Source organism: Parasteatoda tepidariorum, chromosome 5 (assembly GCF_982258835.1).
Source record: "Parasteatoda tepidariorum strain Cologne lab strain chromosome 5, Ptep-v5.0, whole genome shotgun sequence".
In the NCBI taxonomy this organism is placed as follows: domain Eukaryota; kingdom Metazoa; phylum Arthropoda; class Arachnida; order Araneae; family Theridiidae; genus Parasteatoda; species Parasteatoda tepidariorum.
The window spans coordinates 121678706-121696693 of record NC_141759.1 but is presented as its reverse complement, the minus strand read 5'-3'; the positions used below and the strand labels follow the sequence as shown (position 1 = coordinate 121696693).

At 29.3% G+C, this 17988-nt stretch overlaps 1 protein-coding gene across 1 annotated transcript in view; it reads right to left on the bottom strand.

The window, feature by feature from the left end:
• Positions 1–1724: 1724 nt before the first annotated feature.
• Positions 1725–17988, bottom strand: part of Dgkepsilon (diacylglycerol kinase epsilon) — a 36046-nt gene continuing 19782 nt past the window's right edge. The window contains exons 6-11 of the mRNA XM_043054483.3: positions 17027–17172; positions 11267–11333; positions 11073–11186; positions 7187–7389; positions 5577–5688; positions 1725–3892 (exon numbers count right to left, since the gene is read on the bottom strand). Coding sequence (XP_042910417.1) covers positions 3773–3892; positions 5577–5688; positions 7187–7389; positions 11073–11186; positions 11267–11333; positions 17027–17172 — 762 coding nt within the window. The 3' untranslated portion in view covers positions 1725–3772. The remainder of the gene's footprint in view (positions 3893–5576; positions 5689–7186; positions 7390–11072; positions 11187–11266; positions 11334–17026; positions 17173–17988) is intronic.

The following is a 17988-nucleotide window of genomic DNA, read 5'->3' as shown; positions in this document are numbered from 1 at the left end:
AAATAAAAGTGTCATCAATAAAAATATGATTAAAAAAAACTGAAATGAAAGACAACAGGTAACATGACTATAAAAGAAAATTCTAAAAACAGTTGCACAATACAATAAAGAAAATAAATAAATAATAAAAGTAAAATTCAAGATAAATTTGAGATAAAAATTTTATTTTAAACTAGAACAATTTTATTTTTATCCAAATTATATTTGCAAAATATCAACAATTGTAATTTACATTTTTCTTCTACAAACAAATTCTGCTACAAACAAATTAAATTTAAGTCATTGGCAGATTTTTCACTTAAAACTTTTATTTTTAAAAAAAGGAATAGAATTGCCTGATATGGAGATAAAAATGGCTGATTTAGGATTCTTGGAAATGAGTCTTTTTTTGTGTGATTTATATTTAATTCTTGGATGTGAGGAAAATTTAGTTTTTCAAAGATCTAAACTCGCTGAAGATCTATTACTTGCTGAACATTATTGCTGAAAACTTAGTAACAATCAATGCAAGGAAACAACAAAAGGTCAACATTTTTAGGGACTAAAATAATAATTCATAAATTTATAGGACAGTGTTTCAGAAAACAACATTTACAAAATTATATAAAAACACTATTCTAGTGTTAACTTTTATACAAATAAAGATAAATGACAAACATAAAATCTGTAGCAGTATATTTCATTGAAAAAAAAATAATACAAAAGCACTTAAGTCCAAAATATAATAATAATGGTAGTATGAAGATGAAAAAAAATATATATATATCACAACACCAACTACACTGAGAGGCAAAACAAAAAAATGAACTCATTTTGCAACAAATTTAAATAATTGAAAAGGAGAAAATTTGTTGCAGGTAAAATAAATAATTCTAAAATGTCTATAATCTATTGGTATCAAAATGATTAAAGTTCTTTTTTTGTGAAAGATGTACAACTTAACAAGTCAACATCACTAATTACTTCAATAGTGTACCAACAATCATGGGCACCCATAGAGGAAGGCCGAAGGGGCCCCTCCCAGAAAATATATGCATATGCGTATTTGATTAATCATGTATAATTAAAAGTCAAATTAATTTAAACTAATTACTTATTCAGCTAATTAAGCTAAAAATATTTAAATAGATAAAATTTCCTTTCATTAATTTTTTAATTCATTAAGCTATTTGTCGTTTTCTTTCCTGAGTCCCCCCCTCCCTAAATTCAAACATATGGGCGCCCCTGCCAACAATAAAGGAAAAAACATAATTTGAAGAAGAAAAAAAATCATTTGAAAATTCGTCCTATTCTTAGATCTTTGTTTTCAGCATTTTGTTAAAATCTATACTTTAAAAGCTATTCATCACCATAAAAATTTGAGAATGTAAACTTAACTGAATCTCATATAATGATCAAATATCAATTAAGCCTTAAGGAATATATGCATTGTACTTATATATCTGGACCATACATAAAATTAGTGGAGATCTTTTAAATTTGAAGTCAAAATCAAATGCATGCCATACTTTCTTTCCACGCGGCAAAATTGCAGCGACACAGCAACATTGCAGCAGAACATTACAGAGTTCTTGCAGAAAGTTTTTTCTTTTGAAATGTAAAATTTTTTAGTTTTCTTTTCTACAGAAGTTTACACGTAATATTTAAATCATGCATATAAATAATCACTTTTTGACGTTCTCAATTTACGGTGATAGTATCGTAAATCGATGCAATGTTTTGAATGTATTTTCGGCTGTTACTGATTTCAAGCGGATTTCAAATATCCCGATAAATTTCAAACACTGTGGAAAATTCGAATGGTGCATTTGAGTATTTACTTTGTAAGGCAATAATTTATCGAATTTTTAGCAGTTATTTATGGCTATTGATTTCTCCATAGTTTTTAAATCCCATATGTTTTTTTATACGATGTTATTCATTACAACCTAATCTTGAAACGAAACACACATTTGAGGAATCCAATTCGTGTGATTTCGTTGTCAATCTTTTTTTCGGCAATGACTACTACGGATTTAACGATTTTTAATTATTTTCTTCATTGTGATTGTTATTTACAAAGCGAAGAAGGAAATAATGCGTGCACCCCCCCCCCTCAACAAAATACGAGAATATCACCCACAATATCAGACTAAAAAATTATTACATGTTCAATTTTAAAAAAAGTTATATATAGCTTTTCTTAAAAATTCAGTGCTTTTGTTATTTTAAATGAGTAACATGTATGTTTGTTAATTATTAAAAGTATCTTGCAGAAAGACATTAGTACTAGAGAGTTTCGTCGCAGATAGCTGGACACAATTCTGACACAGGGCTACCTATGAATGATAGTATTTTTATAAGTAGTTTTTTTATAAGTATAATTAATAAGGGGTGATTTGTTTGAAAAACCATAAAAAATATTACCAATTAAAATGATCTATTTCTATCCTTTAAAATTTGCATTTGAACACAAAATTGTTTCAATAGCAGCACAAAAATATGTACAGTAAAACCCCAGTCATCAGAAATTTCGAAAAACGTAAAAAGGCAACCGACATCTATTTTTCTACCTTCCGAAGAAGTTTTTATGTACTCAACTCTCACTTGCGTTTAATTTGCGCGTTAGTAAAGGTTCATATGCAGCTGTAAAATAAATTAATGTGAGCAAGTTTTATGTTAAGTCATAATGTCACTAAAACTGCTTGACCACCACCCACTTTGTTTAGTAATTAAATTTAGTTAAATAAAGTACTCATTGAAAGAGCATTATGGTACGGCTTATGGCTGATGTGAATTGAGAAGATGTTTAAAATTACTGCTAAGTTTGACAAATTATTTCTTACTATTCGATTCTTTTTCTTGATATGTTATACCATTATGTGTTTTTAATTTAATTATTCTAATTAGCTTCCACAGTTTTGAAAATTATTTTACTATACGAGGATTGCAACTGATTAGAATCTCATTTTTTTTTAAAAATTATGTATAGTTTAAAAACGTTTTATTTCATGTATGTGAAGTTGTGGGGAGTGAGTAGTCATCATCAACCTTCATCTATGAAAAGGTACCCCGTCATAGAATTGAGTTAACATATCTTAGATACTTTTTATTTTATAACCGTCGTTGAACAGCCGACCCAATCTTATGGGTTTACGACTACTAATGTTCAGCTCCGTAGCCTTGTCATTTTGAACCCAATTCAGAAGACAAGGGAACTCTTGGATTGAGTATGGGCAGAAATTTGCCTTTGTGGATAACTTATTAATGAAACTAACCCCGCAATTGCGTTACATGGAGAGGAAGACCATGAGAACCTCCCACAGTTAGCCTGACAGCAAGGGGACTCTAACCCATGATCTGTCTACCACTGAGGATATTTCACGTTAGCACTGTGGTCGGTGCAAGTCGGATACGGAATTCGTATCGACTGGGATTTGAACCCGGTTCGCCTAATCGGAAGGCGAACGCTGTATCCCCTGAACAATGGCGGCTCATATCTTATATACTAGTGAATTGAAATTTTAATTTTGTAGAGGTAGATACACTACTAAGTTTTTTAGTTCGATTTCAAACAATATGACATGTCATGGAGGCCAAAAACACAGCCCTGAATCCTAACAGGTAATGATCAGAGTTAGTTTGGATTGACGAGGTTCTATTGAGCATTAACTTGAGAACTGAATATAGACACTTTAAATATAACTTCAATTTATAGTGTTATATAATATTTAGCGTTTTTGATGTGTTTATATACATGGAATTAATCATCAAATTTTGTAACACAAATGATTCAGTGACGAATGTTTGACAAAAATGCAGCTTGATTGTGAAGAGAAATTTGAATTTCACAGGGTTGCTGTTCCCAAGGTTCACCATCAATTTGGATCGGTAAACGTTCAAGAAGTTTAATCTGAAAAGAAAAATACAAATTTTGAAGGAAAAAAAATGAATTGCTTCACAAACATTTCCTTGTAAAATAATAGAATGAAAAATTACTCCAGGAGAAAGGTAGTAGATCATACAAGAGTGAGGACTGTCTTGATGGAAGAATGTTCTCTGTTATGTTAAATTAAATGCAATTATCACAATTTGCTTATTTATTAGTTTGAATTCCTAAAGTTTATGAGTGGAATTTAAAATTTAGTTTTATTGAAGAAATACTATTTCAATATACTTTGAGTTCTATTTTAAAACAAATGCAAGTTTATTCATGAATAGTCTCAAAAATGAATGATTTTTTTTTCTTTGTTAAATAAAGAATTAATGTTAAAAAATATTTTCACAATATACAAACATTTTTAACAATATACAATTTTTTAAAAAGCTATGGTAACTTAAAATACTGAGTTATCATCAGTATTTTTTGTTTTTAACTGAGGCATCTCTCTAGAAGTAAGTTTAAGTAAGATAAGAGTGGATAAATAAATTTCAATAACATGGCCAATAATGCTTAAAAATCCTTCAATATTGAAAACGATAAAATTTCCCTCCTTCTCTTCATAAAAATGTAAGTTTTCTAGAAATAGAATGAATAATTTTTACAAAACATCATATATTTTCTCCAACATTCCAAACTCAAAAAATTGACAAGAAATCTTACTTTTGCCATTGAATTATCGAAAAATATAGATCAAAATTAGAAAATTGACGGTTGAAACACTTTTAACAGTGGCCACTAAGTGAAAAATTTTGAACAATTGAAAAAATGGTTGACACTATAAGGTATTCCTTTTGAAGTAAAAATATGCTAAACATGACAAGGCTCATTTCAAAAAATAAAGAAAAATTTTAAGAATAAAGTATGAAATAAAATAATTATACAGTCAAACACCGCTATAGTAAACTCCCGGATATAGTGAACGTAATGTTCGCTCTTGTGTCTTGCTACACATGTATAATGTTATTTTTTGTGGATATAGTGATGTAAAACAACAGGATATTAGAAACTTTTTTTTGTCTTTGACTGATTTATTTGCTTCATTTTTTTGTAATGATTTCGAAATTTCTAATTCAAAATAAATACCTATTTTTAAAACCATCTATCGCATTGAATGTAGCAATAAGTATTTTTTCTTGCTTGCTTCATTATTGAATGGGTAGCATTCAAAGAAGCCACAAACGATTCAAGCCAAAACTGATGAATTTGCTAAGATAACTTTGATGTGCTCAAATGGATGGTTAAAACAGGTTTAAAAACTGTTAAATAACAAAAACAGGTTAAATAACATAAATTGAGGAAAAATTACCGGAGAGCCGGGAAATGTTTCCATATCTGACGTGGAGGATTGTGCATCAGCTAAAGATTACTAATTTTTTTTGTAGGCAAGGCAAAGAGTAATAAAAAATAAAAATTAACGCATTTTTGCTACTACGTATTATTTTTCAGTCAGTTTTGTACTTCATTTTATTGGTTACTTATTTAAATAATGTATAATAAAAGTGGGGGAGTTTGGAAAGATTAATTAAAATTGTTTGCGGAACGGATACAGTGAACTGAAATTTCGGTCCCTTGAAGGCCCACTGTTTGACTGTGTCATAATAATTAATTCTGTACTTATTAAAAAAAAACTTAAATAAAAAAAAAAATCACTCACCCTAACATTTTTTGCTTGTCCTAATCTTAGTGGTTCAGACAATCCGATCTGAAGTTGAGCTATGTGGAATGAAGAGTAAATGCCCATCACTTCTAGCAAACCATCGTCCAGCCTTAAATTAACAAAAACATATGATTGAATACAAAATTTAAGGTATGAATTTAAGGTTGCGTATTAATACAAAATTAGACAAAAATATTTTAATATGTATGTTTTTCCTCGATGATTTTAGAAACGAGAAATTTTTTATTTAGAGCCTGTAGTGTATATATCTAAGGCTACAAAAATATAATTCCAATTCACTTGTATATAAGACATATATATATATAAAAGACAGTTTTTGTTTTTCATTTTCAAATAAATCACTTTAAATAAATTTTTAAAATGTTTTTGTTTTTCAAAAAATAAACAATTTAAACATTTATTGAGAAGGAGTAATTTGAAATGAATTTTCAAAGACAACTTCAAAATCACTTTATTTGATATTACATTTAACTTGAATATATCTTTAATTTGCTTTAAAGATCTGGCAGACTTATTCTAAACGTCAACATCGTAAAAAAATTTCAATCACTCGTTATATTAGTAATGATAACAAAAAAGATATTACACCACCCATGGAAATTTGCAGGATCCTAGTTAATTTTTTTTTTTAAATTTACACCTCACTTAGGAGGTTTCATGTTTTATTATTGAATCCTTTCTCAGTCATTGCAGTTCATTTTAATACAGAGCCTGGCCACATTATTAGATTCTGCCTTTTCTTTCCTTTCGGGCTCAATTCGTCACTCGACTCAATTTTCTTCTTTATGCATATGATGCTAGCTTTTTTAATTTAGTAGGTATTTTATTGACGTTGCACAATGGGTTATTAGCGACGGTCAAGGAAACATCCCTGATTGTGATCCAGAGAAATGCAATTTTGGATCCTCTGCAGAGGCTCCTCCGCTTTGGTTGCCTGACAATCGGGAAGTCGAGCATTCGACGGTAGTACAGATTGACGAGGACCGATATTCTGCCGGTCCATACGCAGACTGATCAAAGCGGTCACCCGCTTACTTACTCACCGCAGTCGGTGATGCTTGAGTTTAGTGTTTTAATGGGTACAGTATCTTTCCGATCAGTCCACTACTTTCAATCTTCTTGTGGTATTTCAGCATTCACTTTACTTCAGTTCCTTTACTTGATCACATTTTTTACCTATGATGTTCTGATTGATTATTCACACACTGCACACAAAATAAACAAATAACTGCATAGTAAAAAACTGTGAATAAACACAAAGCCACAGAATCATGTACGTATCTGACGCACGCGAGAATGCGACTGAAACAGGTTTGCATTTGTTTACGCTCCTGTATCAATGGGTTAACATTGTCATGCAAGACATTAAAAATAAATACAAATAGGAAGTCTATAAAAAATCTCTTGAATAAAAATTCATTATATGTATGTTTAAATACGAAAGAATTGCCTATAAACTCGTGCAAATCATGTAATTACTAAAAAAACTACAGTGCGTCTAATAATTTCACCAGGGACTGTACAAATATATACAATAAATGAATAATTAAAACATTGTAATTAATGATAAATAAAATTGAGCATACTTTTGAGGTGAGTATGTCGTTTCTGGAGTTCCCATATTCCATGGCTTCACACCTCCACCCCAGCTGGATATGTTAAGTATTACAACAGCTTCTAATTCAGGTAATTCAACTAACTTGTCATCCAAATAGAGCTGAATCTTGCTCTGAACATTCTCACAGCCTCTCTCTAAAATATCTTTTGCTCCATACAGAAGATACAAAAACTAAAAAAAAAGATATTTAATTTCATGATTAGATTATGAAAATGACCCACTTGGGTGATCAATTTTTCCTGAAATTGAATTAAATTCTAAAATCAACCCCTTATTGTCTATTGTCTCAACCCCTTATTATTCTAAATTGATACATAATCTTAAAAAAATTATGCACAAACTTACTATTGGATAAAAAAAAAATAACACTTAGATCAGTGATTCTAAACCACTGCATCACAACACTTTTGCGTGCGGCCAAATTTTAGAAATGGTGTAGCAAAAATTATAGTGAGAGTACAAATTAGTTCGGTCCGTTTCCAAAAGATGACTCTGACTGTTATGAATGTTTCATAGTGACAGCTGGTTTCAGAGAGGTTAGATATCTGTCTATAATATTCAGGTCATATCGCTTTGAGTTCGATACAAAAATCCTGCTTTTTACTTTGTTGAATATAAAATATCAAACTAAATCTGAGGAAAATATCAAACTAAAGTTGTGGTAACTAAGCAGCATTTGTGGGAGGTTTTATGTTTCTGCGTTAATTATAAGAAAAGTGCAGCCAAACCGCATCAAATGCTTGTAGAAGTTTATTGTGACAATGCTAAAACCAATAAATCTTGTAGAGGATGGTTTCGCCGTTTCAAGAATGGTGTTGCATACTATGAGCTGCTACTACCTGGCGATGCCATTACGGGCGATTGGTATAAGCTACAATTGATTCGTTTGAGCCATGCATTAGGAGAAAAACAGCCAAAATACGAGCAAAGACATGACAAAGTTATACTTCTGCATGACAACGGTCGGCCTCATGCTGCAAAAGTTCTGAAAAATTATTTGGAAACGCTCAAGTGGGATATTTTACCGCACCCCTCATATTTGCAGGACATTGTTCCTATAACTTACTGGTTGTTCCGACGAATGGAGCACAATTTGGCAGGTCACTGGTTCACTTCTTTCACAGAAATCAAAAATTGGCTCCTAACCTGGATCGCCTCAAAAGACAAGAAATTTTTTTGAGATGGAATTCGAAAATTGCCTGCGAGGTGGGAAAAAGTAGTGGCCATCGATGGACAATATTTTGATTAATCTGTTCATTCATTTTGCTCTGAAATAAATGCATTTTTAATCACAAAAGAAAAACAGACGGAACAAATTTATACTCCCAATATATATATATATAATATTATATATACATAATATTATATATATATATATACTTTTTATAGATTGACTTATATATTATACTTTTAACGGCGTGAACATCTTTGACGGCGATTTCTGACAATCTTAAAATGAGTAGGAAATTAAATGACAGTTAAAATTAATAGTTAACAAAAGAAAGCAAGTTAAATATTAACTAACAAATGGAAATAAAAGCTAATAATTAATATGAGCTATGCAATTAATAGTTATAAAAACAAAATATCAAAAAACATCAAGCTCAAATTTCTCATTAAAAATAAATTCTTTCTTAAACATACCGTTGTTTTCATAGTACATGCTATTTAATTTAACATCCAAAATTATTATTATGAATTATTATACATTCAAAATTATTATTATGAACTATTATACATTCAAAATTATTATTATGAACTATTTAAAATCGTCAAATACGTGTCACGACAGAAAAAAGATTGAGAATCACTGACTGAGTTACTAAATTAACAATTATTACAGCACTGAATCTTAATACTTCATTACAAAATTAATTAAATAGATAACTTGGAATGAAAGTTAAAGCTTGAAGCTTGGCTTTTAGTTAAATTAGAACTACCCCTTATTGTTTTTATCATCCTGCGCTTGAAATGGAAAATATTTGTTAACAGCATTTCAGATTTGAGTTTATCTTCTTTTGCTTATTTATAAGGAGGGAAAATTCGGAACAGCTTGTAGAGAAGAAAAAAGGTGAGAGGTTTTCTTTTTTTTCTTTTTTTTAATTTCTTTTTATCTATTAATATCTATCTAATTTTATCTGGTAAATTCCATTTTAAAAATTAGATTTTTCTGGCTACCTAAATCCATGACTTGCCATGATTTTTTTCAAAAAAATAGTTCAAATCATGACATTTCATGACAAAATTTGTTCAGTACCAAAATTCATGACTTTTGAGGTGCACAGATACCCTGTAATTATTTTCATTTGCAGGATTTGTCAAGGAGCACAGGTAAAATGCAGAAAAAAGAAAGTTACAATTTTTTGAGAGGGGATAAACATTTTCAGTCAATTTGTATAAGTGCATAACAGTGTGTATACTAGGTTATGTCGTAGCGGTGAATAAGTATGCGTACAAAAAGAATTTATAAATTTAATAAGTACATGCGTTGTGATTTATTTTTAATTTAAGATTAAATTTTATCACCGTCACAATGAAGTAAGTAAAGTTACATAAGCCAAAATCATTAAGCTAATTACTATACATTTCAAAAATATGTTAGCTGAAAGAAAAAGGAATAGGCAAGTCACTTAGAATTAAAAAAAAGAAATTTGAAATTATCTTATTTATCATACTTATTTGCATTAAATAATCGATATTTTAAACTAAAATTTACATTAGATGCTCGACAATTTTATATCTTAATTTAGCTAACATTACTGTAATTTTAAATAGTTACTCATACGCATTTCAGTCCTTATTATAAATTATGCATAAAACAAAAGATAAAAAAAAAACTTATCTGTGGATTTTGTCGCTGGTGACCGTTCACCACGTACCAGCAGCTTCCTTAACTTGGGGAAGCAGGGAGAGAGAAAAACTAACTTTCAAATTTCCCACCTTCTCTCAATTTGGCGCTGCAGGACAGGATTTTCCACTCTCTAGCCAAGGGTGGGGAAAAATTTAAGTTAGCTTTAAAAAAAAAAATAATAATATGCGGTGCCCAAAGAAAATAATTAAAGTGCCCATAAATTAGAAACTTAGCTTTGCATGTATACAAAAGAGCACAGTAAAGAGTTAAAAAAAAACTTTGTTTTGACATTTTTTTTCTATTGGAATTTATTCTTTCTAAATACATGAAAATTGTTATTAAAATGTACTTATTTCTTCTATTTCATGACCGTTGTCGAACAGCCGACCCAATGTTCTGAATTTACGACTACTAATATTCAACTCATCAACTCAGTAGCCTTATTTTAAACCCAATCCAGAAGACAAGGAAACTCCAGGATCAAGTGTTGGGAGAAATTTATCTTCGTGGAACACTTTTTGATGGAATTAAACTGCATTTGAGTTACAAGTAGAGGAAAACCAAAAAACCTCCCACAGTTAGTCTGACGACAAGGGGACCTTAACCCGTGATCCGCCTACCACTGAAGATAGTTTACAATAGCACTGTGGTCGATGCAAGCCAGATGCGGAATTAGTATTGACCAGTCATCGCTGGGATTTGAACCTGGGTTCACCTTCTTGGAAGGCGAACGCTCTATCCATAAGCCATCCCGGCTCGACTTAAACTATTAACACTCAACATACTGTAGACCTGGCAATAACTAATAAATGGGAGACTTTGCAGGTATGGGTATGCACACAAATAAAAATAAATTATTTATTTTCTTTCTTTTTTGCTAACAATGGTTGAAATTAATGCAAAAAAAAAAATAAATAAATAAAAACTTGCAACCTTATAATGAAATTTAAAAAAAAAAAAAAAAAAAAAAAAAAAAAAAAAACTAAATTTAAAAATTGCTTACCCTGTTAATCAATCGATTTCCAAAGAGATAAAACTTTGATTCTCTTGTTTTATGGAAGTTAAGTGCTACCAAAGCATCTACTCCAACTGATACATAATTATTCATAAAATATACCTGAAAAAATATATTGTGACATTAAAATACGACGTTAAAACATGCGTAACATTAATTAAAAAATATATTTCCAGAAATACCTTTGAAGGATGTCGCATAGGTTTTAACATAGGTAAGTGCCTAATGGGTGTTAGGTTGATTTTCCACCTGAAATGAAAATAACAACAAAACTGATTCACAGGGTGTATAGCCAAATCTTTCAACAAAAGCACCTTTTGAGTACTTTTTTACGCACTTAAAAATATTTTTAAGTACTATATACATTAACAAAATGCAAAATAATTTTCAAAGATTTTACATGATCATGATAAAATAATGTGAAACATGTAAAATGATTGGCGCTTTCAAACGCTATGGAACGATGGTACACCGATATGGATTGTGGTTGAATGAATAGTAAAAATGTTGAATAGAACAATGGGAAAAGCATGCTTTTGAATAATACGTGCAGAAAATGGACATGGTAAAGAATTAAAACCTCAATTTTTGAAAAGGGAAAAACTAAGCACTTTTTACCTAATGAAAATACCAACTTTAAGGGCTTTTAAAAAACGTTACACACCATGTTAAAGAAGTTCTTAAAAAAATCAAATTTTAAATGCAGGATTTTACAGTTTGATTACTTAAACTATTTTACTGATTTTGTTCCTATTTTGCAACTGCTATTTATATAACAGTTTATAACGCAATTTTAATTTTACATGTAGTAAGAATGTAATTTTATAATTAAATTCTTAAAAATGATTTAAAAATTAAAAATGATTAAAAAAATAATAAATAATAATTAAAAAAATATTTTTTGCATAAAATTGTCTATGGATAAGCCGATTTATATAATTGTGTAAAAATTTTTTTCCGATTAGCGTAATAAGTTTTATTGACAAAGTGAAATACGTAAAATGTAAAAAGCCAATATAATTTTGTTTAATGTTACCTTATTGGGCTATTTTCGTGGGTCCAAACCTTCGCCTGCTCTTCTTTCAGAACTATTGGAAACTTATTTCCCTGATTACGGCTACCCCCCGAATTTTGAGTGTCAGAAATCCTAATATGCCAAAATAAAGGTAGGTTTATTGAGAGAAAGTATGTTTTTGTGTTTGATTTTGTAACTTAAAGTGTCTTCACTACTTAATTAGCATATTTTGGTTCACCCCTATAAACTATTAAATTTGAGTACTAGTATGTGAAGATGTAGTCAATACATCAAAAGTTATTCAGGGTGTCTTTTTCTGCCTGGTACAACAAAACAGAAAAATTGTTGCTTAATTTTTTTTCTTCAGTATTATCATTGTAGAGCTTGATTTTTATTGAATTTGCAGCAACCAAAGTTCAATTCTTTAGTTTTGTCATTTTAAACTTAACACAGAAGGCAAAAGAATTCATGGCACTAAAACAAACTCAGCAGTGAAAAATCCTATTTTACTGACATACAAAATAAATATTTGAAGAGCTCCAATTTAAAGGACTATCTATTAGCATCATTTTTTCAGATGGTTGCATCCCTTAAAATGGATTAATTGTTTCGATTCCTAAACAAGTTTCTTTCAAATGATTAAGTTTAGATATGTTATAATTACTTTTTAGGGTCATATTTTAACTAGAAAATACTAAAACAATAATTATTAAAATATTAACAAGGATAAAATACTTGATGCATAAATTTCAAATACTAAGGGGCCAGGCTAACTGCACCCAGCTTGGCCCGTGAGCCGAAATTGCACACATGTAATATTTCATTACAATGAATGAGTTTGCACATTGGTAAATAATATGTCTAAATAATTTTTTTTAGTTTAAATAACTTTAAGAAAGTGTTTACTTTGTAAAAAATATTAATAAAAAATTTATATTTTTGTTTATCAAAAATTGTGAACATTAGTTCCGTGGAATAAATTATTAATTATCACCATTTAATAAATACTCATTTTTGGTGGATCATTTTAATATATTAGATTTATTAGAACTGCTTGAGCTCAGAAAAAAAATTTCCTGTTTTTCCTGTACACAATATATTAACAGGGTGCGTAGCCAAATTATTCAACAAAAAATAAGCACCTTTTAAGCACTTTAATAATATTTTTCAGAAAAGAATATCATAATTAGACAGGGATGGAAAGTTTTTGACAATTGGCGGTTGTATCTCATTTTAACAGTCACTTAAAAAAAGAATTCGTTTGGCATTGTATTTGACATTTGTCAAGATATTTGAATCACGTAAATCGAATGTCGTTTTCATAAGCTACGGTCTGACGATGCGCCGAAATACATTGGGGTTGAATTAATTGTTAAAACGTTGAATAGAACAATGTGAACAGTGTCTTCCTGCATAATTCGTAATGAAAATCAACATGGTACAGGAAAAATCTCATTTTGGAAAAGGGAAAATTAAGCACTGTTTAAAAACACCCAATGAAAAAAGCACCCTTAAGGGTTTTAAAAAGCGAACATCGAAAATAAGCACCTTTAAGCACTTTTTAAAAACACTAAGCACCCGGATTAAGAGGAAACAACAATTACTGTGCTCTTGCATGAGCAATATTGGGCTAACTAGATTTATTAGCCTTAATTGCTGGAAAAACAGCTGAACATACTTAAATAATGCTATAGTAAATGTAATAGTGCAGTATAGCTGAAATATCATGGTTAAATATCCCATAGCTTATGCTTTGAGTGGTCACCATTTTTTAAAAGCCAAAAATAAGAAACAAAATTTCCTGTATTTTCCCAGTTTGTACAGAAAAAAAAATCGAAATTCCCTGCATTTTCCTTGTTATTTTAGGTGATTTTTAAATTTCTTGTATTTTCCAGGTTTACCCTATGGAGTGGCAACCCTGCTTTAGCGGCCCTAAGTGAAACATTGAGGCTATTTATCTTGGTTTTTTAAAAATAATATATTAAGCACGGAATATTTAAACAAAAATTTCAATCAGATTTTTAAAAAAAAAAATTTTTTGCGTTTAATGATTAAAATTCTGATAAAATGTAAAAATACTTATATTGTTTAAAAACAATACGGCAACTAAAATTCCTAATACCACTAATAATAAAGAGTCTGCCCTGATTATTCCAAGTTAACTTGGCTCAAGCAAAAAGAAGAAGAAGAAAATCTGCTGTAATTGGAAGTTTGCCAAGTTTTGTTGTTGATTTGTGGGACTGCACATGTGTGATTGTAAATACAATAGTTGCTGAATTTACATAGAACAAAAAAAGTTTAAAATATCACTTCACTGACGTTTGGAATGTATTGCTTCACTTTGCTGTGTCCTCTGTTTCAAAAACTGTCATACAAAGATTTATCTTTCTTCATTTGCTCAGGAGAGTAAACCTGATGGTCAATTAAATGTTTTTTTACACAAAGAAAATTTCTAATTTAAACTTGTGCATCATGTTTTGTTTTAGTTTCTTGTATTTATTAATGAATTTTTAAAAAAATATGCTGATTTTTTGCATTTTTTTTTCGTTTGCTAAAAAATTGGTAAGGGAAGCAGTTAATATTTAATTATTGCTAACTAATTACTGAATAAATAAAATCAGTTATTTTTTTAATCAAACTCTACTTAATAAATTGCAAAAACAGAAAGCAATTTGTAAAATGAAACGTAAATTAATTTAGACCAGAAAACATTTTTAAAAAAGAATTATTCAAGTTTGAACAAGTTTTTATTCTTTATTTGCAATTAGATGTACAAATATAAGACTTAATAAGTTTTAAAATTACTTAAAATAAATATGTGTAAAATTAAATGAGTATAACTGAAATATATTTATTAATAGTAAAACAGCAAATTATATGAAGTGAAAAATTAATCTACCTTAAGCTCCTGAAAAAAAATCTCATTACTTATTCCTCATTCTATGAGTGAAACAATTATTATCAGGGAGATTCGATATCAAACAATGATTATTTCTACAGCCTTAAGCAAATATTAAATAATACAGTATTGTATAAATAATATTTTTTACATTTATAAATTTAAGATTTAAAAAAAAAATATCAGTGACTTATATTAATGATTTTTTTGCATGAAATGCTTTTAAATCATGCCAAACTTGCTTTTTATTTTTCTTAAGATTAATCAGGGTTGTTCTCGGGGATTGCCTATTCACACTTACTCACAAAAGGACAATAATTGAAATTTTTAATGTAACTAAATTCTATGATATAAAAGTTCAGATGTTGTTATCTTAAATGCTACATTACTGATATATATATATATATATATAAAAACATTAACTAAAATAAAATTAAGGACATTTGGAAATATAAATTAAAATAATTTATATGAATAATATAACCAATAATAGGAGAAATATATCTAAGATTTAGCAAATGCAAAGGGAAAATAATTGTAATATTACTGACAAATATAGATATGTTAATTACAGTGCAATTTTTTTCAGTTTTTTGAGTAGCAAAATTGTGTACTAAAACAGAAAAAACCATCCAAAGAGAAATGTGAAAAAATGTGTCAAAGATGAAAAGTCAGCATTGATCTCAAATATGTTTCAGTTTTGTAAATACAGTAGAGCGCCGATTATCCGCACCCTTATTATCCGAACTATGTCTGAATTAATTTTTTTTTTTAAAGTTTGGAATACTTTTTAACCTATGGACAATTTTTCTAAATTAAGAAGAATAAACAATATCCCCTACATCTGAAGACCATATTTAATTTACAACCTTTTTAGCAGTTTTCTTATAGTAGCCATACATACATGTATTGTGATACAGTTAAACCTACATACCCTTTTAGCCCTTTACAACTGAAAATTATCTTCCAAAAGTTCGAGCTTCATTTTGATAGTCTACAATGGTTGGAATGCAGAAGGAGTTTATGAATAGATAAGTGCTGAAGTTCTATAATTGGGGGATGGGTAGTTGTCATTTATGGTTAATGATTAGTGATTACATTGCTTGGAATCTTAAATCTTGGAATAAAATTCTTAACAAAAAAACAAGCGAAACTGAAGTTTCTGAACCAATAGATCTTTCGGATGAAAATGATGAAATTGTTGCTGAAATTTTGAAGGAAAATCGGAACTCCACAGACGAAGAGGAAGAAGTAGGTAATCAAGTTCAAGATAATGGACCTTCTCATATAGAGGCATGCAATTCATAAGATTTTGCAATAAATTGGCTAAAACGTCAAAATGATGTTGATCCAGTTCGGTTGATTTATTTAAAAAGAATAAGGGATATATGGCTGCTCAAGAAAAAAAAAATGATCTTCTTTTAAACAAAATCATTGCTGGATTTCTTTTGCAATGGAAAATAATGAAAAATGTGGTAAAATCAGTAATTGACAAAAAAATTATAAAAAACTGATATATGATAAAAATAATTCAAAATGAAAAAAAAAGTTTAAGAAAATTAATTAAAAATATTTAAAAGTTGAAAAAAAAAAAACTTTTAAACACGCCAGAGCTATTTTAGATAGTACTGTCAGTCCTAAGCCTACAAAAGGTGCGAAGGGAAGTTAGTGCATAAATAATAATCATTTACATTAGATTTTAAACAACTTTCCAATTATGTGGGAATAGTAGTTATTGACACTATCGACCTTCATCTGTGAAGAGTTACCCCACCGTAGAATCGAGTTAACGTGTCTCATATACTAGTGAATTGAAATTATATATTTGTAGTGGTAGATACACTACAGTTGTCATAAAATGAGTTCAAAAAAGACTGTCCTTAAGAATGTTTGTAACATAAATTGGCTTGCATTGGAAAAACAAATATATTACAGAGAAAAAACATTGTTTAGAATTGTGAGGCTAAAAAATGTGAAAAGTGACATCATAAGTTGAAATAGGTTGGAAACAACAATGGTGTAAAATACCTGTCCAATTTTGTGAGAGTAGCTGCTGATATTTGATCCAAGATTTTCTTCACTTCAACTTCACCCGAGTAACAGTGTCCCCAACCCAGCACTCGGGATAAGTCGTTTCCAGTACCGAGAGGCAAAATGCATATCTGTGGCAATGGCTAATAAAGGAATGAAGTGAATAAAGGAGTCATAAAAGCAATTACAGAAACACAGTCTTTTTTAGCTATTTTTCCCCCTTTTTACGGTTTTCGAGTTATTATTCGTATTTTAAGAGTAATTTGTTTGTGAATAAATTTTGAGTTTCACGTTTTAAGTATGCTCCAATAAAAAGTGAGCTGGTATTAATAATTTATAAAACATAAATATTTTCTTTTGGATTTAAAGATATACAGTCAAACCCCATTCTAGCAAAATTCGAAATAGTGAAAATTTAGATGTAGCAGTTGCTTTCTGAATCCGCAAATAAATCTCCATAGAAACGACAAATTGAAAATATTGATATTAGGAAATTCGTAATCCGAAGGTGAAAATAAGCTTTCTCTCATGATCAAAACACTTTTCCATTTTTCAAAACGATCTCAGGAATCAAATATTTTTGATCTTCAAAATAAAAAGGCATGAAAAGCATAAAAGACACAAGGTAGGGACCAACCTGAAAACTCCAACACATGATATCATGTTTGAAGAAGTGACTTTCCTAAAGAGTGAGTTCAGTTGTTTGAAAATGTGTATTATTTAGAGAAGTTTATAATTTCTTCTAAATCATTTGTACAGAAAACAATTCTTTTAAGTAATCCTTTTAATCTTAGTTGTTTTTGTGAGCTTTTAAAATATAGATTTGATATTTTCTATATGTAGAGTACAAATAGATCAAAACTCTAATTAAATGCAATATTTTTTATGCGAAAAATTCAAATGTAAGGAAATAATTTTGGTTAATGTTGAAATTCGTAATACCGGTAAAACAAATTTTC